Source organism: Nelumbo lutea, chromosome 2 (genome assembly GCF_056320005.1).
Source record: "Nelumbo lutea isolate HS-2025 chromosome 2, American lotus-T2T, whole genome shotgun sequence".
Classification (NCBI taxonomy): domain Eukaryota; kingdom Viridiplantae; phylum Streptophyta; class Magnoliopsida; order Proteales; family Nelumbonaceae; genus Nelumbo; species Nelumbo lutea.
This window is the reverse complement of record NC_142685.1, coordinates 113,102,472-113,129,348: the sequence shown is the minus strand read 5'-3', so window position 1 is coordinate 113,129,348 and position 26,877 is coordinate 113,102,472. Positions and strand designations below refer to the sequence as shown.

Sequence of the window (26,877 nt, the reverse complement as noted above, 5' to 3'; positions counted from 1 at the left end):
TTACGACGTTAGTACTATTTTATTATTTATTCTCTATTTCACCATCTTCTCCAATTCCATTGTTAAGTGCATCTAGTTCCAATCTAAGAAAACCAATAGGCATCTGTAAGTAGAATTGATCTTCATCTGTCTTGCTTTTAATAAACAAATCCATTTATGGTGAAAATTTTTTGTTTTCTCCATCTTTTCACTTTTCTTTATTTTATTTATTAGAAAGATGATGTATATTTCGTGATGCCTAGATAATATCATGGTCATTTTCTCTTCTGATTAAAGTTTTTACTTTTGTTTTTTGATAATTCAAATAGAGTTTCTATTATAATAGTTGTCTAACTCTCGAAACCATCTCACTATATTTCTAATTTTTCAAACGCTTTTTGACTCATATATTGTTAATGTTTTTTACTTGCCACTTTGCAACTAAAGTTCAATTTGTTAAATCTTTCTCTGTGTCCTCATATTTCATTGACTGGGCTTACAGTTCTATTTATCATAAAACCTCCCATAAGGTTTTATTTTAAAAATAAATAAATAAATTCCCCTACAGTTTCCTTACTTTCACCATTGTCCCCAAAACCTATCATAATAAATATAAGAAATAAACTTATTTCCACCATTGCTTTGTACGTAGCAGTTCTAGATGATGATAATAATACATCTAAATTTTTTTATAAACTTTATGTATTTTTTATTTTTTTGTTTTTATTATTAATCGGATGCAAATTGCAAAATCTAAATTTGATTACAAAAAACACCTCATGCAAATATGTGATAATTGGGTTGAGCTATAAAGTTTTAAGTATCATTGGCAGGCCTTCCTGCTTGGCAAACTTCTTTTTGTAGGGATTTTTATTTTTTGGTGTATCATTTTTTAGTTTCTTCATTTATTAAAAAATGGAAGATTTAAATAGAGGGAATTGAATGAAGTGAAAAGTAGTAATTCAATTTACAATTTAAACCTTATAATTAGGTAGGGATTAAATTCAAAATGTGTATTTTTGTGAAAAGAAAGTTCCACAATATAAACTATATTTTTAATAGTAGTATAAGTGTAGAATTATAGATGTGTTCAATTTTTTTATATTTTCTTTTGTATTTTTGTGTCTATAAGTAAATCTAATATGTTACAATTACATATTGTTTAATATGATAAATATATGATATTATACATGTGCCTAAATGTTTTTTTTTGCAAATTTTATATTTTTTATATTATTATTCTTTATTAGTTATTTATAAGAAAGAAGAAGCACTACTTCAACTACTACAACGTTATCATAAATGAGCGAAAAAGTATGAGCATGATGGTGAAGAAGAATAATGAACAAAACACTACAAGGGTGATGATGAATAAATGAATTGGACAAATTCAAGGACTTCACACCATGTGATACAAGCACAAACATAGGAAAAGAGGAATAAAAGGAAGAAGAGTAAGGAAATTTATATCACAAATAACAGCTGAAAACAAAAACTGTTAGCAATTGATTTCAACCGTGTTTGAGATTTATTTTGCAAAACATATCTATATGATTATATATATATATATATATGTGTGTGTGTGTATGTTTATGATGTTTTGAGAAAAGTATTTGCAAAAAGGTTTTAATTCCCATGACCTATTCGAGTAGAGAGTGCAACACTGCACCTTGCAGCCAGGGGAGAGGTCTTTCCCTGTCGGGCAGTGTTTGGTCATATGGGTTGAGAGGTTTAAGTGTAAGAGACCATTAAAGGTTGTTTTACCTGATGGGCTATATCTCACTTAAGTCTATTCTCCTTGGGCCTTTATATGATGGCTGGACTCAATGATCATTTACTGTAAATATTGGGTTCATTAAGAGTCCATACTAATGTACTTAGGGGTTCATTGTGCTTGATAATGAATTCGGCCAAGCCTTTTCACATAGGCTGGAGCCGAACCCATGTGGGCATATGTGATGCCATTGTTGGGGTCCCACGCCATATAAAATGAACCTAAATGGGCAAGTAACTACCTAGGGACGTGAGTCACTTGCTTATTGGGCATAAAGCCCAAGATTAATTGAATTAATTAGAGTGTCACATGACAACTTAAAGAGTCATGTGATTTGGGCAAATATGGTTTGGATATGGGTCGAAAGCAGCCATTAGGATGAGAGGATAAGTCTTATCCACTTAGATAGTCAAAATCCAAATAAAAATTTGGATTATGAACCTCCAATTTGATTAGGAGAGTGGTGATCATTAAGGCTAAGAAAAGAGCAGATTGAATTTGCTCCAATTTACCATTATCTCTGTTCTTGCCGCCCCATAAACCCTAGTTTGATCTCCCCTTGTTGGATTGATCTTGATCAGTTCCACCTCTGCTTTTTGCAAGAAAAATACAAAGAAAATTCATGCTCACCTCCCTTGTACGACCCAAGGTGTTGGATTGTAATTTTGCTGAAAAGTGCGTTTCTGAACTAGCTTCAATTCAAGCTGCGCCATATTCAGTGGAAGCTGGTTATGGGATTCAGCTTGGGCGTGAACTACCACTTTGGGAGCTACATTTGTGGAATTTGTGTCAAGTATACTTCTCCCTTCCTTTTGGGTTTCAGATCTGGTCCGGTTTTGGTGCAAGAACGATCATTGAAAAATGCCATTTTTTCTAAAACTAGGAATACAATTCTTAAAAAGTTGCAAGAAATTTTTGAAATTTTGCCCGACCATCTGGCATGGTTTGGACATCCATATGATGGATTTCACCTTCCTTCAGTGGTATCAAAGCCAAAGGTTTAATCTTGAACCGAAATAAACCAGATCTAAAACAAGACTGAAATCGGTTAAACTATTATGGTCGATTTGTGCAGTTTGCAATTCTCTGAGAAATCGATTCTTAGGTTTTGGGTGATTTGATTTGAAATTAATTTTATTATATTCTAGTATAATTTTAGAATTGTTCTATTGTATTTTCTTTGGTTCTTGGGCTGTCTGTGTGATGGAGATCAAATTATTTATTAGCGCCGAGATATGCGCACCCAATAAATTATTTATTTGATTATTGGTCTATAAATATTATTTTTCTTTTTAGAAAAAATGTATTAGGATTTATTATGATGTAATTAATAGAAAATTAGGTTTTTCTTTTTTTTTTTTTTTTTACATTGGAAGACTTGTTGAAGCGCACCGAGAAGGAGAATGAAGATTTTGCAAAAATTCTACAATCTGCGGTTAATAGTTTCTTGCAGGTTTGTAGTTTGTCTGGATATTCAGACCATCACACTTCTAGCCCTAGATTATTGTTTATTTGTTGTGATTGATTGTCAATTTTTCGACTGCTAACACTCTATGCTTGTCTTTGTATTTCTACTCCTTGAAACTAAGCCTCAACCTAACTAAAAACATCCGATAAAGTAGTAGGGCTATCAATGGGTCAAGCCCGGCCCGATGGGCCCAAACCGATTGGGCCGGTTCTGATATCGGGAGCTGGAACTGACAGGTCGGTTTCGAGTCCTGATATAGGGTCCCGATTACTATCAATTCGGAATCGGTTCTACATAGTCCTGAACCGGTTCAGATATGACCCGATATATATAATGATTAATATATTAAATAAATTATATATACATAGAATATTTAATATATATTAACAATTTTTTTTTTGTTTATTATAATCGGGTCTGACCCGACAGACCTGATTGTCATGAGAACCGATTGGTTCGGGATCGGGGTCCAAAATTGCAGACCATATCGGACCCGGTTCCGGTCCGGGTCCTCAACATTTAATGTTGCGTCGGTTTCGCTTCCAGCCGGTTCCGACCCACACCCGACCCGTTGACAGCCATAGATAAAAGCATCACCCTTACACCCTTCTCCCTTTCAGTGGCTCTCACCCCATCGCTGTTCCAACCAAATACCAACGCGTACCTATTCTTGTTCACCACCGGCGTAGCAGACCGGCCAACTAACACAGCTACAGGTAACGAAGCAATGTTCTTTTCATTTCCCTTTTTTAATTCATTTATTCACATGGTAAACGATCCGTTCTCGATGCACTATGCTCTGGTCTTCTAAATTTGGAGTTTCTGCTGTGTTGTGTTATTGTATTTGAAAGATTTCAAACCACAACCTAAGAGTAAGAATAAGAAACTAAACTGGAAGCATTGAAAAAATATGGGTCCTACCTTTCGTACATACAATCCAAAATTGCTGAGGTGTTACATACCGGACGACTGAGAAGGATTTCAAAAAGAACGGGATTAGAGCATTGAGCAAGGGGTGCAGAAGAAAGAAATAGTCGAGAGCTTCTTTTTCATTGTTATTTTCTGACATGATTGTAATATTCTGGAAGTTTAACCTAAGTTCTAACCGAGTCAGTTTTGCTTCGGTTGCCAGGGAAGTGAAAGTGTTTCAGGAAACCATGAGACTAAGGGCCAATTGAACTAGCCGGTGGCCAACCAATAATGCCATGCTTATGAGCGTGGTTAGTCATTGAGTTGACTCCCTGCAAGGCTTTCTAAACTGAGTCAAAAAGCTTGAGTCACTGAACTATATTAGGTTAGATACGAAATACGAATATAATTTTTTGTTTTTGTAAATTTTTGTTACTTGACTTGATTTTCAAGCATTGTTTTATGGTAAGATAAATTTATGCTGGTATCTCGCTAACTTCCCTGAATTCCTTATGAATGGTCAGCCAAGAATATGCCTGGTCTATCAATCCCTGGAACACCTTAGCTTTGAGATAACTATAAAATGAATTCAATTATCAATGCCGGTCCTAACCTTCTCTGGTGTTGGGAGGGCTGGACTGGTAATGGACGTAACATATGACGTTTTCTCATGTGCTGGAGGCTCTCAGACTTGAATCTGTGATTTGATGCTTGTCATCTAGAGATTTAATCATCATACTAAGCAATGGAGAAGCATGCATAGAAAAAATTCCTGAATTTGGTTTAAGCCCAAATTGTTTAGGCCCCATTTGGTGTGTCTTTCCACACAGTCTGTCAGCTATTTAGAAGCCTGGCAGACTGAGTTGTGGTCTTTTTCTGTTTGGTTCGCAAGAGATCTAGCCGCTAAAAGACATTGCGCCAAAAAGATGTGCGAAGCCCGTTTTGGGCTATCTTCGGGAAGCTCCATTGCTCCAAATGGAGGAGCTTTTTGTTTTTTGTTTTTTCCAACTTATCTTCGCGCGGAAAGACACACCTTAAGCAAATGGTCTTTAGGCTGTCAAATTCTTGATGCAAAGGCTGACTAGATAATGACTAGAAAATTTGATATGATATTATCCTATTTCTTAATACCAGCCACTAGCCATGCAAAAACTTCCCCAACTATGGGAGCACCATCTAACAAGAAAGATTTCCATGTGGTGGATCCATATAAGTGAACCTTAGTTTTTAAGAAAAAAGATAAATGGTCATTTTTTCCAACCCCTTTTTGCATATAATAAAATTATAATTGGTTAATTGTTGCTCATAATTTTAGGCTTTGAGATGTTGGGGTATCTTCGAGGGCTACTATGGCTTCTCTTTGGAAGTCCATTCGTGGAGTGCTTCCTCAGTTTCTAGGCCTTATTAGGAATGATGTTTGTTTTGGAGATAAGGTTCTTTTTTGGGAGGATCTTTGAATTGGCAACTTTTCCCTTAAAGATCTCCTTCCTTCCTTGTACTCCCTTTCTTTGTTAAAAAAGGAACCGATATGTCGTTTTGTGTCCTATTCCTTGTTGGTCAATTTCAGTTGGAATTTGGGCCCAAGGAAAGATCTGAGAGACTATGAGTTTGATAGGGCAGCCTCACTTCTATAAGTTCTTGATTCTGTTTTTTCTGGACTTTTCTTTGCCATATGGTTGTATTTGGACTCCTCATCCTAAGGGAGTGTTTTCTTGCGCCTCTTTCTTCTCTTCTTTATGTTCAACCCCCAACCCTCAACCTTGTCCTGTGAAAGAAATTTGGTCTAAACCCATTCCTCCCAAGGTTGGGGCTTTGTGTTAGGAAGTCTTTCATGGAAAAACTAATACTTTAGTTGCTTTTCAAAAAAGAAGACCTTATTTGTGTATCTCCCCAAATTGGTGTACCATTTGCAAAGCAAGTTACCGCCTTCTAATCGCCTGCCCCTTTGTTGTAGGTATTTGGGAAAAGATTTTGTCTTTTTGGTAATAAGTAGAGTGTGCCCCTAAAGATTGGAAACCTTTTTGACCCAATGATCTTCAGTTGGCCGAGGAGGAGTGGTAAAGTCATGTGAAGATGTGTTCGGGCTGTTATGATCTGGATGATATGGGAAGAGAGAGTTAGCAAAATTTTCAATGATAAGGAGAGAGTGAGGAGGTTGTGTTGGAATGCATAGTAAATAGGGTTATATATTGGCCTAAATCTCTAGCCCTATTCTCGGAATTCCCCTTTGATGATTTTTGGAGGAATTGGGAAGCTGTGGCAAGAAGTTCTAATGTGAGGGGCAGACCTGTTGCAGCTTGGAAACCTTTGAAAGTGTTATGGACACACCACCCTGCAGGACACTGCGGCGCTGTCATAGGCAGCAGCACACACCGCCTGGCAGCACGCAGCATGCACCGCACCACACGGCAGCAGCAGAGGCAGCAGCGCGCACTGCACGGCAGCACGCACCGCGCACACCCCCGGCACCGCACGGCAGCGGCACCATGAGCTGCGCACACGCTCCCGACAACAGTAGCAGAGCGGGGCCCACACGACAGCTCATAGGGATGGGCCCACCCTTATCTGGACACGTCAAGCCAACTTGCCGCCAGCTTACCTTATCTTTATCTTATCTTATCTTTATCTTATCTTAAGTAAGAGTGAGTTACGATTAGGAGTAGGTAACTAGGAGTTTGAGTTTAATTAGGAATTTCCTTTTGTAATCTCCTATTTAAGAAGCTACGAATTGAAATAAAGCATTCAGTTTTCCAGTGAAGAAAAGAGTGAGGAGAGTTCGGGTGGTCTCTTGGACAAATCACCCCAAAGGAGAGTTCGGGTGGTCTCTTGGACAAATCACCCATTGGGTTTCCGCAATAGGGTCTGCACGCAAGGGAAGGCGCAAGGGGAAGCAGGGCTTTCACACCGTGGACCGACCCGTGACGGGATCCTACGCGCGGGACCTTAACAGGAAGAAGGTTTTATCAAGCTAAATTTCAATGGTAGCAGTGTAGGAAACCTAGGGCCAGCTGGTATAAGAGTTTTTAGAAACTCTGAAGGACACATTCTTGCTGTTTTTTCAGGTCCTGTGGAAGTTGGAGATGTGTTGTTTGCTGAGTTCCAAGCAGTCTTACAGGGTTTGAAATTTACAAATTGCTAAAGACCTAAACTATGACAGATTGCTAATTGAAGGTGACTCTAAATTGGTAGTAGGGTGGCTAAAGGAACTGGAATCTGTGATTTGGAATTGTGGGGAATCAATGAAGAGATTAAATGGTTATTAGAGACATGACAGTTAATATCCAGTGGGAAAGGAGCCAGCAAATGGGATGGCTGGTTATTTTGCAAAAATGGGGGTGCATAAGTCTGAACTGTTTCTGGCTCAGTTGTAGTTCTTTATCTGTAATGGGGGCTGCATCTCGCTGTTGGGTTGCTTTATTTTAATACTTTTCTGCAACACTCGACCTAGCTTTGTAGAATTTCATTATTTACAAAAAAGGCTTTGGTTTGTTTTATTGTTGTAAATTATTTATTCTATTTGGTGGTATGGTGGATGCCAACAAGCAGCTTAAGGATTTGGACCTGCAAATAGGTCATCAAAGTTAGATGTTTAGCAAGGGAGATTGATAATAATGGTTTGGCTGACACTTTAGCTAAACGGGGGACAAATATGGGGCAGTTATTTGGGCTGCATTATAAGAGCTATTTCTTGTTGTGGTGAGCATCCCTTATCATTGGGGTGCTTGACATTTGTATCTTTTTTTTATTATTGAATTCAAGTAACTATTTCCAATAAAAAGTGTTTATATTGATCTTGATAATTTGTTTTTTTTTTGCCTCCTGTTTTCTACAAGTAGAAGCCCGTTTCTTTATCCTGTTCCTTTGAAATACTACATATGAGGATTTTTTTTGATTGTTTCTCAAAGATGGGGATGTTGTGTGCTTTCCTTTGTTTGGATATTTTTCTCCCTTTCCCATTAATGTTTGGGAACCTTCTGGTCATGGGGAAAGAACCAAATTCAAAATTGAGACGTTGTTGCGCCAATAGGATTTTCTGATGCTATTATTTTTTCCTGATTCTGTTCTTTCTGTAATGTGTTGAAAGCATTTCTTGAGAAAGATTGCCATCTTTATGATGGAGTCAATTGCTACCGGGATCTTAGCCTTGCCAATACTTGGTATTTTGCATGGCAATTTCAATGTCGTGTTGATTCTCTTAGCTGAAGTCAAACAGAGAGTACTGACATTTTGCACTTTTAGACAAAGTTCAGTTTTTTCTTTCATTCTTTTTTTTTTTCTTCTATTTTTACCATATCTTTATACCATCTATGTACCGTATTTATGGCTGTGTACCCCTGCCATGATTTCTAGAGGTTGATGTGCTCAAAACATGGAGATACTTGAATACTTGGTAATCATTCCATGTACCATGGTAAAACTTATAGATCCTTATTTTGGACAGTGCCACTTAATATCATCATATTGGTGGAGCACCCCATCCTAAGTGGAATTCAAGAGTTGTATTCCTATTATGTTTTGAACAAGAAACCTTGGGTCCTATTCATAGTTTTCAAGGCGCCAAGGTGAGGCCAGGTGACAGGGGGTGCCTTTTCGCCTAGTTGTTTAGGTGATGGATTTTTTATGTAAAAAACATAGGTCCTAGGGTAGTTCCCTAGGTACCATAACCATATTTCTTTAATAATTATTCATAAGAAAAGTATAAAGTTCATGTAAATCTAGAAAATTAGGGCTGTTCACACTAGTGTAAAAATCGACCAAACCGACCCAAACCAATCCAACTTGAACCGATGTGGTCGGTTCTCAAATAAGCTGGCCGGTTTTGGTTTAGAAATAAGAAAAATCCGACTGAGTGGTTCGGTTGCAGTTTATAAATTTGTAAACTGAAGTAAAATCGAATTGAACCGAGTATATGTTAATAATGCATGTGACCTTAGCTTAACCATTCCCATGTCTCAATTCCCATTTCCCAATTCGCAAGAGGCAAGTGCAGGCCTGACCCTTAGGCATGGCCCCTACACATTGTTTAATGTGAAAGTGAGAAGCTACTTGACCCCTAGTCCCTAGGCATAATTATTCTCTCTATCAAAATTCTAACCTATTAGTTGTTTTCTCTTATATCTCATATTTATTCTTGATTTACTTTTAAAAATGATAATAATAATAGTATATTGTTTTGAGAGAGAGAGATAGCGATTAATAATTAAACAATAATTAATTATAAAGCAATAATATTAGGTTTTTTAGGGGTGTATAGGCTGTACTCTCTACTCATTGTCTAAACTATTAAAAATAGAATAAAATATTTAGTTATTTACTCTAAAGAAGACATTTGAAGTCTGAACAGATCAATTTCCTTGGGTTGTGGGCCCAAATCAAATCAAGACTAAGGTAAACAGTTACTTGGTTCGGTATAAACTGATCAAACCAACAAACCGAGACATCATATTATATTTCAGTTCTTGTTCTCTTTCGGTTGATGTAACAATCAACCCGATATATTTGGTTTGGTTGGCAAAATTGTATGCAATCGAACCGACCCGACCTGTGTACAGACCTATAGAGAATCAACATATTCATGAGAAGAAAAAGAAGAGGGAAAAGAAAATTCAAAAAATACAGGGGCTGAACCCTTAGACAGAATTTTAAGTTCTTTCCTTATTGGTTCAGGTTTTGAAGTCTTTGAGGGTTCAATAATGTCTATTTTATAATTATAGTGCCAAAAAATAAGGCATTTTATAATAGAAAGTACAAAACTGCTTGGCAATTAGGTAAGTCGAGTCTCAATGGGCACCTTGTTGCCTAGGTGCCCGCCTTGACAACTATGGTCCTATTATATGCACTGTAAAGAAAAAGGTGGATTCCTTGTCTGGTACCAGGGAAAATATTGGGCTGTTTACTGGATTAATTTATAGGTTAGTTATGTGAATGAAGGATAAGTGGTAAAAGGGTTTGCAAATGCATCCTTTTCCCGTTCGTGAGCATCTATGAAGACAGAAATAGAAGAATCTTTAAAGGAAAGAAGAAAGACTGAATGGTTATGCATAGACATGGGGAATATGATCATAGGCTGGATTTTAGTTCATTATAAATTTTGAATGTTCATTGATCTTCTTTCAGGTCTAGGTTTTGATCTACTTTGTATGCAGCAGCAGATGTTGGAATCATTGAATTTTGAATTTTGAGTGTTCATTGATTTTCTTTGAGGTCTAGATTTTGGTCTACTTTGTATGTGGCAGCAGACGTTGGAATCTTTGGATTTTGAATATACAATTCCTGGTATTTTATCTTTTTTGCTTCTCCTGATGTTTGTTTCTAGTTGGTGTGTTATCTCATAACCCCTTCCCTTCTATTTTCTAGTGGGATAACTGGATAAGCCTTACTAGAATAAGCAGTGACAGGTTTTTTTACACTAATGTCAAATGAGGTGCAATTGCAAAAGCTAATTATTGAAGGGGATTCAAGGTGATAACTAGTTGGCCATGTAGCAATGATGCAGTTCCATGGAGATACGGAAATGAGATCAAGAAATTTAAGTGACTGGCAAGGAATATGCAGCTGCAGGTTCATTGTGTGAAAAGATCTGTAAATGAAATGGCTGATGGATTAGCTAGATAGGGAGTGGGTTGGGAACATTTTTATGGGCACAGTAGTAAGAAGTTTATAAAAATGTATGGGAGGGAGATGGTTCTTCCATGCTCTCTGACCTATGATTGTATAATTTTTAAATATTTTTTCTATCTAATGAAGTAAACTATAATTGATCTAAGAAAAAAGGATACTATCTCTAGAGTGTTGGAATCTCTCCAAACTGCGAACCATGCAAGAACACAAGATTTCATAATATTTTTCTCAGATGTTTCACAGATCAGCACAGGGGAGCACTGACGTGTTTATTTTATGGTGTTTCTCATGGAACGACTTTCTCTTTCATGTTGAGTGAGGCATTAAGCAATAAATAATGGTCAGGGGAGTTCAGATCTGCTCCCGACAAACGCTCCAACATTGTCCCAACGAGCCAATTTGGTCACACATCAGGAACATCTCCCCATGAATGACAAGGCAGATGTTCCCAATGTGTGGCTGCAGTGGGCTGTTTGAACAGTGTTGGGAGAATTTTGGTGTGGCTGTCTGGCAGATCCCTACTCTGGTCAGGGTATCTTGATTTGGTAAAAAAAGAGTTACAAGTTTAGGCCCTGATATTAATGCTTATAAAATGTTGTACTAATGATAGAAGGAAGATGGCGAACTAACAAATTTTCCTTCTTGTGAGATTTTTCTGCTTAAGCCTTAATGTTTTCTCAGTTTTTTGATTATTCTGTTGTTTATTACTTTTTGTACTCTGGCATCAAGTCTTCCTTAGATGTTATGAGATTCATGGTTTGTTGAAATTAAATCTCAGAGGATGCCTAAGTCTAAGCTTGCTGCACGTATAATTATTCTTAGAAGTAGGCTGATTGGGGATGGTCCGACTTCAGTGGTGCCAACATCTAACAAATTTCATTACGTTGTATATTATATGAAGACTTGTATCCACCAAGAAGTGATATGATGGCTTATAATGTTGTAATGTTTGTTATCCTTTAAATCGTTGGTACACTGTTCACAAAATTTTTGTTCTCCTTCAAAAGTTATGTAGCTTAAATAAGTTGTTGAATACATCATGAGGGCTTGAATATATCAAGAAGTGATATGAGGGCCTACAATGTTGTGATGTTGTTATCCTTTAGATCACTGGTGTGCTCTGCCCAAAAAAAGTTTGTTCTCATTCGAACTGTATACAATTTAAATTAATTATTAAATACATGGAAGTGTCTCCCATACCATTGCAGCAACTTATCTGATATGCTTAAGTTCTCAGGAAGGGGAGAGAGAGATTCAGAGTAGGATAAGGAGAAGAGAGAGAGGGAATGCGATTGTAGGAAGGCTAATGAATTTATTCCTTTCTTCAGGCTATATTTATAGCCTTATTGTGCTACAAACTAGGAATTAAGATAGGAACTACCGCCCCATGATCTTAGGAGCTTATCAACAAAAAACAGAAATGACTTATCTACTAAAACAGAAATGAAGACTTATCTACTGAAACAGAAATGGCTAAGGCTTATCCAAAATACTTTAACTAAGCTACTGTGACTGAGTCTCCTGCTGCTATTGCCGCCTAGTGCATGCATGCACGTATCATTTTCTCCCCCCCTGAAGGTTCCTTGTCCACAAGGAAGTCAGGATATGATTTGGTGAAGCGCCATTCCTTTTCCCAGGTTGCGTCCTTGGCTGGTGCCCCTACCCATTTGACCAAAATTTCAGATTTTGGACGGTATTTGCCCTTGCAAATAATACGACGATCTAAGATAGCTTCTGGTTGTGGAAGGATGGCCGAAGTATTTGAGATTGGGGGTAGCTGGGTGGAAGTTGGGGTGATTGGTCTCAAATGCTTCCGTAGTAAACTGACATGGAGCACATTATGGATCTGAGAGCCAGGAGTTAAGGCTAATCGATAGGCCACCGAACCGATCTTCTCCATGATTGGGTATGGCCCAAAGTACCGTGGGGCGAGCTTCATAGAACACCAAAACGCCACAGAAGTCTGCCGGTAAGGCTGCAACTTCACATACACATAGTCGCCTTCGACGAATGAAGCTTCACGTCGGTGTTGGTCTGCTTGACATTTCATCCGATTTCGAGCTACCTGAAGGTTGTGTTGCAACTCGCATAGGATGATGTCTCAGTCACGTAGGTATTCATCAACTGCCCCTACTCGAGCAGTGCCTGGTACATAGGTCAGCAGACTTGGGGGTGGGATACCGTAGACTGCTTCGAAGGGTGTCATCTTGGTGGAAGAGTGAGTGGATGTGTTGTAGCTGTACTCTGCCCAAGGAATCCACTCTAACCATTTCCGCGACTGGTCACCTGCTAAGCATCGTAAGTATTGCTCCAACGTTCGGTTAACAACTTTGGTTTGCCCGTCGGTTTGGGGGTGGTAACTTGAGCTCATACACAACTTCGTCCCATGCATTTGGAAAAGTGTTTGCCAAAATGAGCTGATAAACACCTTGTCGCGGTTGCTAACAATGGATGTCGGAATTTCGTGTAGGCGGACAACGTTGGCGACAAATGCCTTAGCGACTGTCGTGGCGGTGAATGGGTGTTTTAAGGGGATAAAGTGGGCATATTTGGTCAACCGATCCACAATTACCATGATAACCGTATACCCATTGGAAGGAGGTAACCCTTCGATAAAGTCCATCGAAATATCTGTCCACATTTGAGTGGGAATCGGTAGCGGTTGAAGCAATCCCGTTGGCCTCATGCAATTTGTTTTGAAGCATTGACACACGTCACGCTGTTGCAAGAATTCCTTCACCGCCCGACGCATGTTAGGCCAAAGGAAACTGTGCTTGATACGAGAGGAAGTTTTATGGAACCCAAAGTGTCCTCCTACTGGGGATGAGTGGCAATCCGCCATTACCTTTGAAATCAAGGTGGAGGCGGGGCTCAAATAAATTTTGTCCCCCTTGAACCACACTCCATCTCGTTGAAGCAACTTGTGGGAGGGTCGCTTCTTCATCAATTCTTCATAAAATGTGTCTTGTTCAACCTCTTTTTGTAGCGTCGGCCACCAATCTGCATGTGGTATAGAGATGGACAAAAATTGAAATTCGGCCATATGCGACAAGTATCTTTGGCCTTGATTCAACCCCTTTCTTATACTCGATCTCGTAGTCATAACCAAGTATCTTTGGCAACCACCGCGTTTGTGCTGGTGTAGTTATCCGTTGCTCGAGTAAATACTTAAGACTTTTTTGGTCGGTGCAGACTGTAAAAGGTTTCCCAAGCAGATATGGGCGCCATTTCTTAATGGTTTTGACAATAGCTAACATCTTCTCATAGGTGGATAGTTCCAAGGTCGAACCCTTCAGTGCTTCACTAAAATAGGCCACCGGTCGGTTTTACTGGGTAAGGATTGCACCAATCCCAGTTCCATTCGCATCGCATTCAATCACAAATCGTTGGGAAAAATCCGTAAGACATAGGATTGGTGGTGAAGTGAGTGCTTTCTTCAACTGCTGGAAGGCCAGCTCTGCTGTCTCGTTCTATTGAAATCCCCCCTTGGTCAATAGTTGGGTCAAGGGATCTACTATGCTTCTGAAGTTACGGATGAACTTCCGGTAGTAACCTGCTAAACCGAGAAAGCCACGGACCCCCTTTGCCGATGTCGGTGTAGGTCATTCGATAACAGCTTGTATTTTGGTTGGATCAATCTACACGCCTTGCTCCTAAATTATATGACCCAAGTACTCGACCTGCGAAACACCAAATCGACATTTTGACATTTTTGCAAATAATTGGTTAGAGGACAATATTTTTAGAACGATTCGCAGATGAGATATATGATCTTCTCATGATTTCGAATAAACCAAAATGTCGTCGAAGAAGACCAAAATAAATTTCCGGAGGTATGGACGGAAGAGGTCATTCATGAGGCTTTGAAAGGTTGCCGGTGCATTCGCCAAGCCAAACGGCATCACTAAGAACTCGTAATGCCCTTCATGCATCCGGAAGGCTGTTTTCGAAATGTCTTCTTCTCGCACCCTAATCTGACGGTACCTAGACCATAGATCTAGTTTGGAGTAGAATTTGGTCCCATGGAGCTCATCTAACAGTTCATCAATCATAGGAATGGGGTACTTGTTTTTAACCGTGATGTCGTTCAGTGCTCGGTAATCCACGCAAAATCGCCAAGCTCCATCAGCCTTCTTCACTAACAAAACCGGTGATGAAAATGGGCTGTTGCTTGGCCTTATCAATCCCGATTGCAGAAGCTCCTTCACCATTTCTTCTATTTCCGTCTTCTGGTAATATGGGTACCGATATGGCCTCACACTAACTGGTCCCTTGTCGGGAAGGAGCGGAATTTGATGGTCATGTGGTCGTTTAGGAGGCAGGTTGGTGGGCGGCTCAAGTACATGAGAAAACTCGGTTAGAATGTGGTCCATCTCAGGTGGATAGCAACTGGGTTGGCTGCTGCAGTTTGAAGGAACTATTTGGAAAAGGAACCCCGTACCTTGTAATCCATTGCACTCCTTGTCGGTCAAGGCTTCGATGCTGGCTCGTCCCACTCCCAGGAAGGTGCAAGAGACTCCTCCCTTCTTAAACGTCAAGGTCAGCTGTTTGTAATCCATCTCAATGGGTCCAAGAGTTTCTAGCCATTGTACTCCTAATACCAGCTAGCATGCCGCAACTGGGAGAACGTAGTAGTCAGCAGTAATGGGATGCCCTTGGATGGCGAGAGTACGAGCCCGACACTGCCCCACACATTCTATCTTTTCCCGGTTGGCGACCATAGCTTGGAATTTTCTGTCTCGGTTCACTGGTAACCCGAACTTAGAGACTATGGCTTGATCAATGAAGTTGTGGGTGCTGCCGCCATCAATAAGCACCATCACGTTCTTGTTTTTCAGCTTACCTAGAACGCGTATGGTTTGCGGGTGCTCAGCTCCTGCAATTGCATGGAAGGAGATCTCAGGAATCGCTTCTTGGTTCTCTGCCTCTGGCTCGTCATTCTCCGTGTCCGCCTGTACGGGATCCTCGATCATGAATGATTGTGGTCGTTCGCAACGGTGGCCAACGGTGAACCTCTCATCACAGTAGTAACATAATCCCTTCTCGTGACGTTCTCACGCCTTCTGGTTGGTGAGTCGCCGGAATGTTGCTGCCTCTGGCTCGTCATTCTCCGTGTCCGCCTGTACGGGATCCTCGATCATGAATAATTGCGGTCGTTTGCAACGGTGGCCAGCGGTGAACCTCCCATCATAGTAGTAACATAATCCCTTCTCGCGACGTTCTCGCGCCTCCTGGTTGGTGAGTCGCCGGAATGTTGCTGGTGGAGCGCTGGGAGCCTGGTTCGTGCGCTGGGTTGGTGGAGGCCCGAGCACACCTGCCATTGGGTTAGGTGACCCCCTCTGGGATACTACGGCTGGTTGGGATCGAACTTGCTGGTTCGATTTCCGTTGTAGTTGGTTCCGCTCCTCAATTAGTCGAGCAACTCCGATCGTGTCTATCAAGGTTCTTGGCTGCTTAATCTTCATGTTTATACGAATGTCATCGCGAAGTCCTGCAATAAAACAGCCAATGAGAAAACTCTCGGGTAGGCCGTCAACTCGATGGGAGAGCCGTTCAAAGGCTTCTTGGTAAGCTGCCACCGTTGTAGTTTGCTTGAGGCGAGTTAAAGCTTTTGACGGATCCTCATAGTCGGTTGGACCAAATCGTTGTAGCACAGCCTTGGAGAATTCTTCCCATGTAAGTGGTCCACGATGTTTTGTCAGCTACCGGTGCCATTGCAAGGCAATGCCTTCCAAATGGAAGGAAGCTAATTGCACTTGTTGGTCTGATACAATATTTTGGAAATCAAAATATTGCTCTGCCTTGTAAATCCAGCTGCTTGGGTCATCCCCATTAAATTTCGGGAATGACAATTTGACGTGCTGATGAGGGTGATCATGGACAGAGCTGGAACGGGAAGTATGTGGGTGTGAGCCCTCTTCATGAGCGAAAGGGTTGGTCTTGGGAGTGGTTTGTGAGGCTCGGAAGGCTTGGAGTTCGGTTAACACTGCTTGTAAGACAATGTTCACCTGGTCGAAGCTTGACTCATGCCGGGCTAAGGTTTCGTTGACCTCATTGCGGAATTCCGCATTGGTTTTGCCGCGAGTGTCCATGGTCGGAACCGGCTCTGATACCAACTGATATGCTTAAGTTCTCAGGAAGGGGAGAGAGAGATTCAGAGTAGGATAAGGAGAAGAGAGAGAGGGAATCCGATTGTAGGAAGGCTAATGAATTTATTCCTTTCTTCAGGCTATATTTATAGCCTTGTTGTGCTACAAACTAGGAATTAAGATAGGAACTACCGCCCCATGATCTTAGGAGCTTATCAACAAAAAACAGAAATGACTTGTCTACTAAAACAGAAATGAAGACTTTTCTACTGAAACAGAAATGGCTAAGGCTTATCCAAAATACTTTAACTAAACTGCCGTGACCGAGTCTCCTGCTGCAAACTACTTTGAACGAGTCTCCTGCTGCTATTGCCGCCTAGTGCATGCATGCACGTATCATTATCCTCCAAGAGAGAGCTCAAAGAAAGTGTATGGTCGATGATGGATCATCTCTTTTGTTGGATGTTAGCTTAGTTTAGGTTGTACTTGCACAAACCAGCAAAAAATATGCATCCACACCATAGTTGTCAAGGTGACTAGGCGGTTTTACAGTGTTGCCTCGCCCAAACACCTATAGTTTTGTATACTAGGCAACCACCCAGAGACTTAGGCGGGCGCCTAGGCGACTAGGCAGGCGGCTAAGCACAAGGTGGGCGCCTAAATCCAGCTTCAGTGCTCTTTTTATTTCACGAAAAAACAGGGGTTTCTTCTCTTCCAGCCCAGCTTCAGTTCTTTTTTTCTTCGAAAAAACAGGGGCTCGGCCCCTATACTCCTCTTTCTCCTCCTCCTTCCAGCTCAGATTCAATGCCTTTTTTTTTTTTGAAAAAACAGGGGCTCCGCCCCTATTCTCCTCCTCCCTCCTCCTCCTTCTTCTTCTTCCTGCACTTATTATTTTTAACACCCGAACCTACTCCCTTCCTAGTTCCTAAACTTATAAAATAGTTTAAGTCAGATTCCATCGCCTAGGCGCCTGGGCGCCCCATGGTCGCCTAGCCTTGCCTAGTCACCTTGACAACTATGATCCACACTTAGAATTAGGCTTCAACTCAAAGAACAGTGCACATAAATGAAGAATGAGGAGGCCTGTTACAGCATTTTCATTTCTTGAATTGCTATACTGCAATACACTTCACGGATGCCTATTTCTTAATTTAATCCAGTTGGAACACCATTGCTAAGTAATAAAGGAGTGCTTCAGGAACTTCTGAATTCTAACAAGTAGTTGCTGATGTTGAAAGCAACATTACCATTTCCTAGTCTAGTATAATTTATCAAGTCTTGGAAACAAGATTAATAATGAAGTTTTCTGTTTTTGGTTATTGCAGCAGCAAGGATCGCAGTTAGGAACAAAGAAACATAATTGATTGCCAAACGATTGAGCAACAAAATTCAATAAGTTGCAGATGGAGCAGCCTGGGATGCTAAAGGATAAAATGGGGCCTAACAGCAAAGATCTTTTAGAGTTGGAGCAAAACAAATCTTCCTCCTTAGGTGTCTCTCTCATCTCTGGTTTCTGGTTTTAAGTTTTTAGGCCAGTGATCACCTTCTTTGCCTTCATTTACCAATGCAAGTTGATTCTGTTTCTCTTTTACATAATTTTTCATAAATTTCCATTTTTTGTCGGCTGTTATTTGTGATGGATTATTTATCAATTAAAGAAGTGGGAATTAGTGGCCATTTTGTTTTTCCTTGACCAGTCACTGACTTCACTATTTTTCCCTCTAGTAAAGTTGAATTGTTGATATGTATTTGATTGGATTTTGCAGAAGCTACACTTCTTGTTTGCAAAAAGAATTCACTGTCAAAATTCAATAAACCACACACCAGCGAGAAGCTTGTGACGGCTCCAGTTCCTAAAAGTCAAAGTAAGCTTTGATTGCTACTGCCATTGTATGGATTTTTCACTTTTGTTTCTTTTAGGTGTACAAGTGTATTAATTGTGGTCCTGCATTTGATAAGCATGAGGTCCTTATGTTTTACTTTTCTGTACTTCTGAGTAAAACTACTAATCTAAGCACAGGCCTTCTCACAGGTTGCTGAACTTTTACTTGTAAAAGCAAGAGAATCATATAAGCTATGCAAACTTTGATATGGCGTTAAGATTTCTTCTGTAAGTAAAATAAAATTTTTATTTAAAGAAAACTGAGAATACAAGAAAGGTGACAGGAATTCACCCAAGAGAAGAAAATAAAGCACCCCAAACCATGAAAACAACCCAACAAAATGAACATAACGTCTCATCTTCGTTGTATTCCCCCCCCCCAGAAAACCACTGCAGCTTCCAATAAATGAAACTCTGGACATGCCAAAGTACGTCACAGGAAATTACAAAGTCTTCATCTTCATGGAAACTAAAGCAAAAATAAATAAATAAATAAATAAATAAATTCAGCCTAGCATAAAGATTTCCTAGTTTCTTATGTAGGCTTTTATGGGTGTCATATGGATGGCTATCTCACAAAGTGAGTATATACTTGCACACACATTATATAGGTGGTCAGGCTGTCTGGTTTGTTTTTCTATCTAAAAATTTTCATTCAGGTTTAATAAGAATTAACAATGGTTTTTCTTTCTTTTTTTTCGATAGATTCTAACCAACTAGACTACAATGTATTTACAACGATGGTTTTTCTTTCATGAAGTCAATTCTCTGTTTTCCATCAATTCAACTGACTTTGGCGTTGTTTAATAACAGATGAAGTAGCCGATTATTGCTTTGTCTTTTAATGAATAGGTTATTCACCTTAATGGGTGAAACTATAGTTATCTTTTTTTGAATAAGTTATTATGAGATTCTTCTTTCTCATCTGCTGTTGCCACTTCTTCTTGGGAAGAAAACCTGGTCAGCCACCAATCTGGATTTTAAAACATTGCAATTACAAAGAAGTTGAGTGTGTTCAATTTCATGGAGTGGTCTCAATTAGCTAAGTAACATGTTGCAGATAGAAGAAAGTTAAGCTAGCTCACCAGTGACATACCCCAAATTCCCATGAGCACCAATGGCCATCTTTGCAGATTGTGACCATTCTAAATAGTTTGTACTATCTAACTCAACTGTAGTGATGGTCCCAGCCCCAAAAAGGTCTCCAACACCTCTTCCCCCTTGTCCCATCTCACTCTCCAGTTTGTTTTCAACTCCGTGGCCCTCATTATTCCCAAAAGAGGGTTAGAAAAAATCACTTTGAGATGAAATAATAGGTATTTATCTCCTTCAAGCACAACAAACACCCTTTTGGTACCCTAGAAGCTCCTCCCTCCCAAGATTCCCTTTTCGCGGGAGCAGGAGAAGAGAGAGAAGAAGCAGCGCTCCCTCCAGGGGCCTACAAAACAGGTGGGACTTGAACCGCCCCCTTTAGAAAATTTCAAGGAACCCTAAAAAACTAGGGCTTCACTTCATAGGTCAAAAATGAAGAGTCCTACAAAAACAAGACTCTCTCCCTTTCTCTAGTTCTTGATTTTGGTGAAAAACCCTAGACCAGCTACAAGGCAATGCAGATCCACCAAAAAATTCCAAAAGCTGGGCTTACCTGAGGTCTTTGATCAGCCTCTCACCTCACCCTGCAGTCGGCCGATCTAGGGCTACATGATGGAGCAGTTCAAGTAACCTTTGGTTTGCTCTGACACCAAGTAGAAAAGTTGATAGTTGTTTTTAATATAAACTTTGTGAAGAAAAGAAGAAGATGCTGAAAGTTTTCAGCTAGAAAGAAAGAGAAGAAGAGAATGAGAGATAGCCAAAAAGAAAATTAGTTCTGGCCGCCCCCTTCCTTTGATTTATATGCTTTACAAAAAGAATGTACAAATACAAGAATATCCTCAATAGGTCGGCTACTAGTAAGTATATGGAAAAACATAACTTAAACTAACATAAACTGATGGGTCTAAGGCCCAATAACTTCCTAACTAAATAAAGTAAATAAAAATAAAACAAAGCTGGGCCTAATATCTTAACATCGGCCCAATAACTCAACAGGGTCTTTGTTTGATTGTATCTCTGAGAGAGTACAATTGAAACTTGAAAGCCTTTTGAGTTTTGAGTCTTCTTGACTCAAAATGGGAGGAGACTAGGAGAGGAAGAACCGAAGAAGCCAAGACCCACCCAAGAGTCCAAAACGCCGGTAGAGTACTAGTCTTTTACGAAAAAGGAGTGCATGCAGTACTCAGTAGAGTTGTAGCCTCAGCCTATAGTGTAGAGAGAGGATAGCAGTTTGCAGTCAACATCCCAACGCCCTAGCCTATTCGTTCGGCTATTCGTATTCCACACTCCATAGCTCACACCAACACTAATAGAGTATATGAGATGGCTTTTTTATTTTACTTGCCTTTTGAGCCTTACTTATTTTGGAAACTTGGCAAACATGATATATTCTGATATGCAACAGGGAGGGACCGTAAGGTTCGCAATTTATATATTTATAAATTATAAAAATATATAATATTAAAAATAAATCAGTTTTTTCGGTTAACCAATTTATTAACTATGAGGACTGAAACTGAAATATCTAATAACCGAATTTCAAAACCGAACCCGATCGAAAATTGAATAAACCGAACCAATTAGATTGAAACCGAAATTTCGGTTCAGTTTTTCGGTTTTAACTGAATTATGCTCACCCCTAGGTGATATTACTAATAGAAAACAAACTGATAGGTAATTTTGCAACATGCAAAACATCAAAAGTAAGACAAAGGGAAGGGAAATGGTTCCTTGACCAGCAATGGTGGAGAATGAGCCATCAACTAGTCTCACTTTATCCCTCCTAGAGAGAAGATGACATGATTGAAAATAATTTGACTTCCCAGTCACATGGTTTGACGTTCCAGAATCAATTATCCAAGGAGAGTTAGGAGAATGAGAAGATTGGATAAGTTTCTAATATCTCCAGATTGGGAAGAACATTTGGAGCATTTGAGGGGAAAGTCATTACCCAGAGTCACATCAGGTCATTGGCCAATCTGTTTGTTTCAAAAAACCATTGAAGGAGGCCCTTCTCCATTTATGTTTGAGAACATATGGCTTACCCATCCGGATTTTAAGACAAAGGTGAAGGAATGATGGGATCCCCAAGTGCCACAAATTATATGGGAAGGGCAAAAGCTTTTGAAAAAGTTGCAAAGATTGAAAGGGGAAATTAAAGAATGGAACAGGGTGAATTTCGGAAGACTAAGAGAAAAAATTGAGGAGATTGATAGGAAAGAGCTCCAAGGTATGTTAGAAGGTCAAGATAGAGAAAGAAGTTGGACCCTGAAAAAGGATTTAGAGGATACCTTGTTGAGAGAGGAGATTAGTTGGAAGCAAAAATCAGGAGAGAGATGGATTGAAGAAGGTAATGGAAATACTAAGTTCTTTCATGCTTTAGCAAATGGCAGAAAAAGGAAGAACTCAATCTCTTCTTTAGTAGTGGAGGGGATTGAGATTACAAATCAAGAAGAAATTGCTAAAACCTTTGCTGATCATTTCAGATCATCATTTGGTAGGCCAATCATTGAGAGATGAGGTTTGGGAGGTTTGGAAGGGGGGGGGGGGGCGCTTGGAAGAAAATCAAGTGGAAACTTTGTTTTGTAGAAGAGGTTTGAGGAAAGTGAAGTTATGGAAGCCATTTTATCTATGGACAGATCTAAGGCTCCTGGGCTTGATGGTTTCACTATGTCATTCTATCAAGATTGCTAGGAGATCATTAAGAATGACTTGATGAAAGTGTTCAGGGAATTCCGTAGAAGGGGAGTAATAAGTCCAGGGTTGAACTCAACTTTCTTAGCTTTGATCCCAAAGAAGTAAGATACCACTCAGCTAGGATACTTCAGACCTATAAGTTTAGTGACCAATATTTATAAGGTAATTGCTAAGGTCCTTTCTCTGAGGCTTAAAAAGGTGCTCCCCTCTCTCATTTTCCAATACCAAGGGGCCTTTGTCCAAGATAGACAAATCATTGATCAAATTCTAATTGCAAATGAGTGTGTGGAGGCTCAAAAAAGGTTAAAGATGAAATGAGTGGCAATCAAGTTGGACCTGGAAAAAGCATATGATCTTGTGGACTGGGATTTTTTGATCACTATAATGGGAAGGTGTGGCTTTGGGGACTTATGGTGTAGATGGATCAAAGGATGCCTACAAACAAGTGATTTTTCTGTTTTAGTGAATGGCACTACAGTTGATTTCATTGAAGGGACTAGAGGCCTTAGACAAGGAGACCCACTCTCTCCCTTTCTTTTTACTTTGGTAGCTGAGGTATTGAGTAAACTGATTTCAAAGGCTAACTCTACGCAATTGATCAAAGGCTGGTCAGTTGGGAGAGATAGAGTTTTGGTTTCACATTTGTAATTTGCAGATGATACCTTGATTTTCTGTGAAGGGGAGAGCAGTGAAGATGTGGAAAACCTAAAATTAGTTGGAATTTGTTTGAAAGGATTTCCAACTTGAGAATTAACTGGTCAAAGAGTCTAGTGGTTGGCATCAATTTGGAAGAGAGTGAGTTGAGAGATTTGGCTGCATTGTTGGGGTGTGAGACTAGAGATTGCCTTTGTGTTATCTGGGATTGCCCCTTGGTGGAAACCCTTGATCGGTCAGTTTTGGAACCCAGAACTTGAAAGGTGTGAAAAAAGATTGGCAAGTTGGAAGATGAATCATATCTCTTTGGGAGGGAGAATCACTTTGATCAAATCCACCTTGGCAAATCTTCCAGTCTACTACATGTCGATCTTTAGAATGCCTCAAGCTGTGATAAGAAGAATTGAGAAAATAACGAGGGACTTTTTGTGGGAGCCTGGGGAAAGGAAAAAAAGATCATCTGATTAGGTGGGAGAAGGTGAAGCAATTGAAAGGAGAAGGGGGTTTTAGAACCGGAAATGTAAAATTGAAGAATGGCTCTGTTGAGTAAGTAGCTTTAGAGGTTCCATAGAGAAAACGAGAAATTGTGGACTAGAGTTATTTCGAGTATCCATGGGCAATCAGGTAACGGTTGGGATGTGGCTGCCTGCAGAGAGCTACCTTGGCTGCACCCTGGAAGGCCATTCACGACATTCTTCCTTCGTTTCTTCCCCATATAAGGTATGATTTGGCTTTGGGTCAGAAAATCAGATTCTGGGAGGACATCTGGATTGGGGACTCCCCCTTGTCAGAGGTCTTCCCTTTCCTCTTTGCTCTCTCCAGACTCAAGGGTAAACCTATTAGTGATTTTATCAGCTCTTCTTCTTCCTTTTCAAAATTGAGTTGGAATTTGGGTTTTATTAGAAATCTAAGAGAATCTGAAATCTCTAGTGTCTCTACCTTGGTTAACTTGTTGAATTCAGTAGTTTTGGGGGATAGTGTTTCAGATTCTAGAATCTGGGCCCTCAATCAATCATGTTCTTTTTCTTGCAAATCCTTCTTGAACTCTCTTGTTGCCACCTCCTCCTCTCCTTCTTTCCCTGTTAAGGAGGTTTGGTCTCAGCCCATTTCTCCAAAAGTCAGTGTGTTCTGTTGGGAAGTATTCCATGGTTCCATCAACACTTGTGACTTGCTTCAGAGAAAAAGACCAAAGTGGTGCTTGTCCCCAAACTGGTGCTCCTTATGTAAGCTGAATGGTGAGACTGCTCTTCACCTCTTTATCCCTTGTCCTTTTGCTAACTCTATTTGGGAGTGGTTTTATAAACACTGGCATAAAACAGCCTTTTAACCGGTGGCATTCATGATGTGGTTCTGTGTTAGGTAAGTGTCTAACCAGAGCCAGTCTCAGAAGAAAAGGGTGTCATTGGATTCTGTTCAATGTGTCTTGTGTAATTCAGCTGAGGAGTTCGCATTATCATCTTTTCATCAACTGCTGCTTCTCATATTCTATGTGGGCTAAATTTTTGGGCTCTGAGGGGGTCAAAAGGTGTTCTTCAGCATCTTTGCCTCTTTGGAGAAGGTGTTTTTAGGCTGGCACTGAGTGGATTAAGCAAGAATGGAAGGATCATATGGAACACAAGTCCCGGCTGCAATCATCTCTACTTTAGATTGTAGTTTCTGTTCAGCTATAGTAATTCAATTCTTTTCTCCTTTTCCAAAAAAGTTCTCAAAAGAAGTTTTTCTTTTTTTTTTTTTTTTTAATCAAACTAACAATGTTCCGCTTAGTTTTATGAAAACATGCATCCAATAAAACATTTTTCGTTTTTTTTTTTGTGGTGTTTCTAGAAGCCAAAAGGAAAAAAAAAAGATTCATGCTGGAAAACATCCCCTAAATTAAATATTATAGATTTTGCTCTCCAGTGATATCGTGCTTAATATTAGATCTTACAATGCTATAATGGTGTTTCCACTTTCTTAAGGAAGTGATGGCAATCCGTTCAAAGTAATAACATGCCTTTCTTTTTTTCCAGTGTTTGGAAAAGTGAAGGATTTCTTAGGAGTTATGGCAGAAGCTAATAGAAGGCTGCAGCTTGATGTACAGGTAGACACAGATTTTATAATAGGAGAGTATCCCCATCTGAATTACATCCCTCTACTCTAGTTTCTGATCATGTGTAAATATTACTTGAGTTTCAGGAGAAATCCTGTACGAACTATGATATTGAAGTGCTCACGGGGAACGAACCTCAATACATTGAAATGGTAAATGATTTTTTTTTTGAGTGCTTGATAGCCTCACTGGTTCATTAATTTATATGGACTGTCATGGTGTCATCTTCTGAACAGGATTTGATGCTTGGCGTTGCTGATCTTCAAACTCCAGAATCAGTGGCAGCTGCTGAATGTGCAATGGCTGGTGGTTCTCAGTCGATATGCAACTTAGCTGCTAGCAGTAGTGAATCTGAATCAGGTTCAGATGATAGCAGTGATCCTTCTACTGACGGTAACCACAACGATGATGAGGATAACATATACTCGAGCAACTCTCAAAATCCAAATTTGGATGGGGCTGATTCTCTGGGTAGTGATCAGCCAAAAAAGCGGCCCAAGATTATTGAGCTGAAGTGAGGCATTGTGGTAGGAAATGCTCATGACATTTGAGGCAGAAATGAGAAACCATATACAAAGCAACTGGGAAGGAATATTTAAAAGGAGAAGGCGAGATGTTATGGCATTCCCATTTGACGAAACTTCTTGCTGTGTTATTACTCGTTATATATAGTTTTGTATGAGGCTTTCCTCCCTTGTTTTCAATTGCTTACTCAATGGATGAGTTTATGATTGGCGAATGGTGATGCAAGGAATGGAGGATATGCGTGTAAGGTTCAAGAAAGTAAGGTTTATGATTGGTGAATGGTGATGCAAGAAAGTAAGACCTCTCTCTTTCTCTCATAAAAAGGGTGTTGGCAGTGTGCCAAACAAATCCAATTCATTCACTTTAAAAATGGTCAGAATTACAATCAGAATGAAGGATAGAGTTTAAAAAGGAAGGGGTTAAAGACCAAGTATGTGTTTGGTTCCGTTTAAGTTTTTTCATTCTTTCATTCAGCGTTTGTACTTTATTTGCTTGTAAAACCAAGAAAGGTAATAATTATAACCACTTATGACAATTAGGCCCCATTAGTCACCATATCAGTGTAACAGTAAAAAATGCCTAACTGTTTATGCAAGCTTTAAAAAATAACTTCTTTAAATGATGAACATGCGTAAAAACCAAAGTCTACTTTTGCCATTCTTCATGTGTATGAAAGAACTGCCGAAGTGATGCTTATGTGGCAGTGTTTACCACAAAATCAAACATCCTGTTGTGACAACTTGTGAGATTTGTAAAACATGTTTAGCTATGGAATGTGCAGCACAATTACTTGGCCAATGAATCCAATTTATTGAGCAGTGATGCCATGATGGTTCATGTATTTATTTGCATATTAAAAGAACACCCCTTGTTTGCAATTAATTATAATTGATCTTGTGATACGAAGTTATGAACTGTTTGTATTTTCCTTTTGGAAAATGGTCTTGTGATCTCTTAAAAATTAAAATGAGCAAAAAAAATGACTTCGGGGTTTTTCATTTAAAAAATATCCCCAACAGCTTTCATATCGAAATCCATTTTATTTTTTTATTAATACCACCTGATTGGTTAATATTTCCGATATTGTGTCTCCAGTAC

General features: G+C 39.6%; 1 protein-coding gene across 2 annotated transcripts; it reads left to right on the top strand.

Moving 5' to 3' along the window:
* The first annotated feature begins 3,832 nt into the window (after positions 1-3,832).
* Positions 3,833-26,073, top strand: LOC148872908 (uncharacterized). Of its 2 annotated transcripts, none has more exons than XM_088971647.1 (6): positions 3,833-3,937; positions 18,166-18,331; positions 18,607-18,705; positions 25,175-25,245; positions 25,341-25,406; positions 25,491-26,073. In XM_088971647.1, exons 2-6 carry the CDS (start codon positions 18,244-18,246, stop codon positions 25,770-25,772), a joined length of 606 nt encoding a protein of 201 aa, XP_088827773.1. In that variant the 5' UTR covers positions 3,833-3,937; positions 18,166-18,243; the 3' UTR covers positions 25,773-26,073. The 2 variants fall into 2 exon arrangements, with proteins under 2 accessions (XP_088827773.1, XP_088827774.1); XM_088971648.1 differs by having other exon boundaries at positions 3,835-3,937; positions 18,169-18,331.
* Positions 26,074-26,877: the final 804 nt, after the last annotated feature.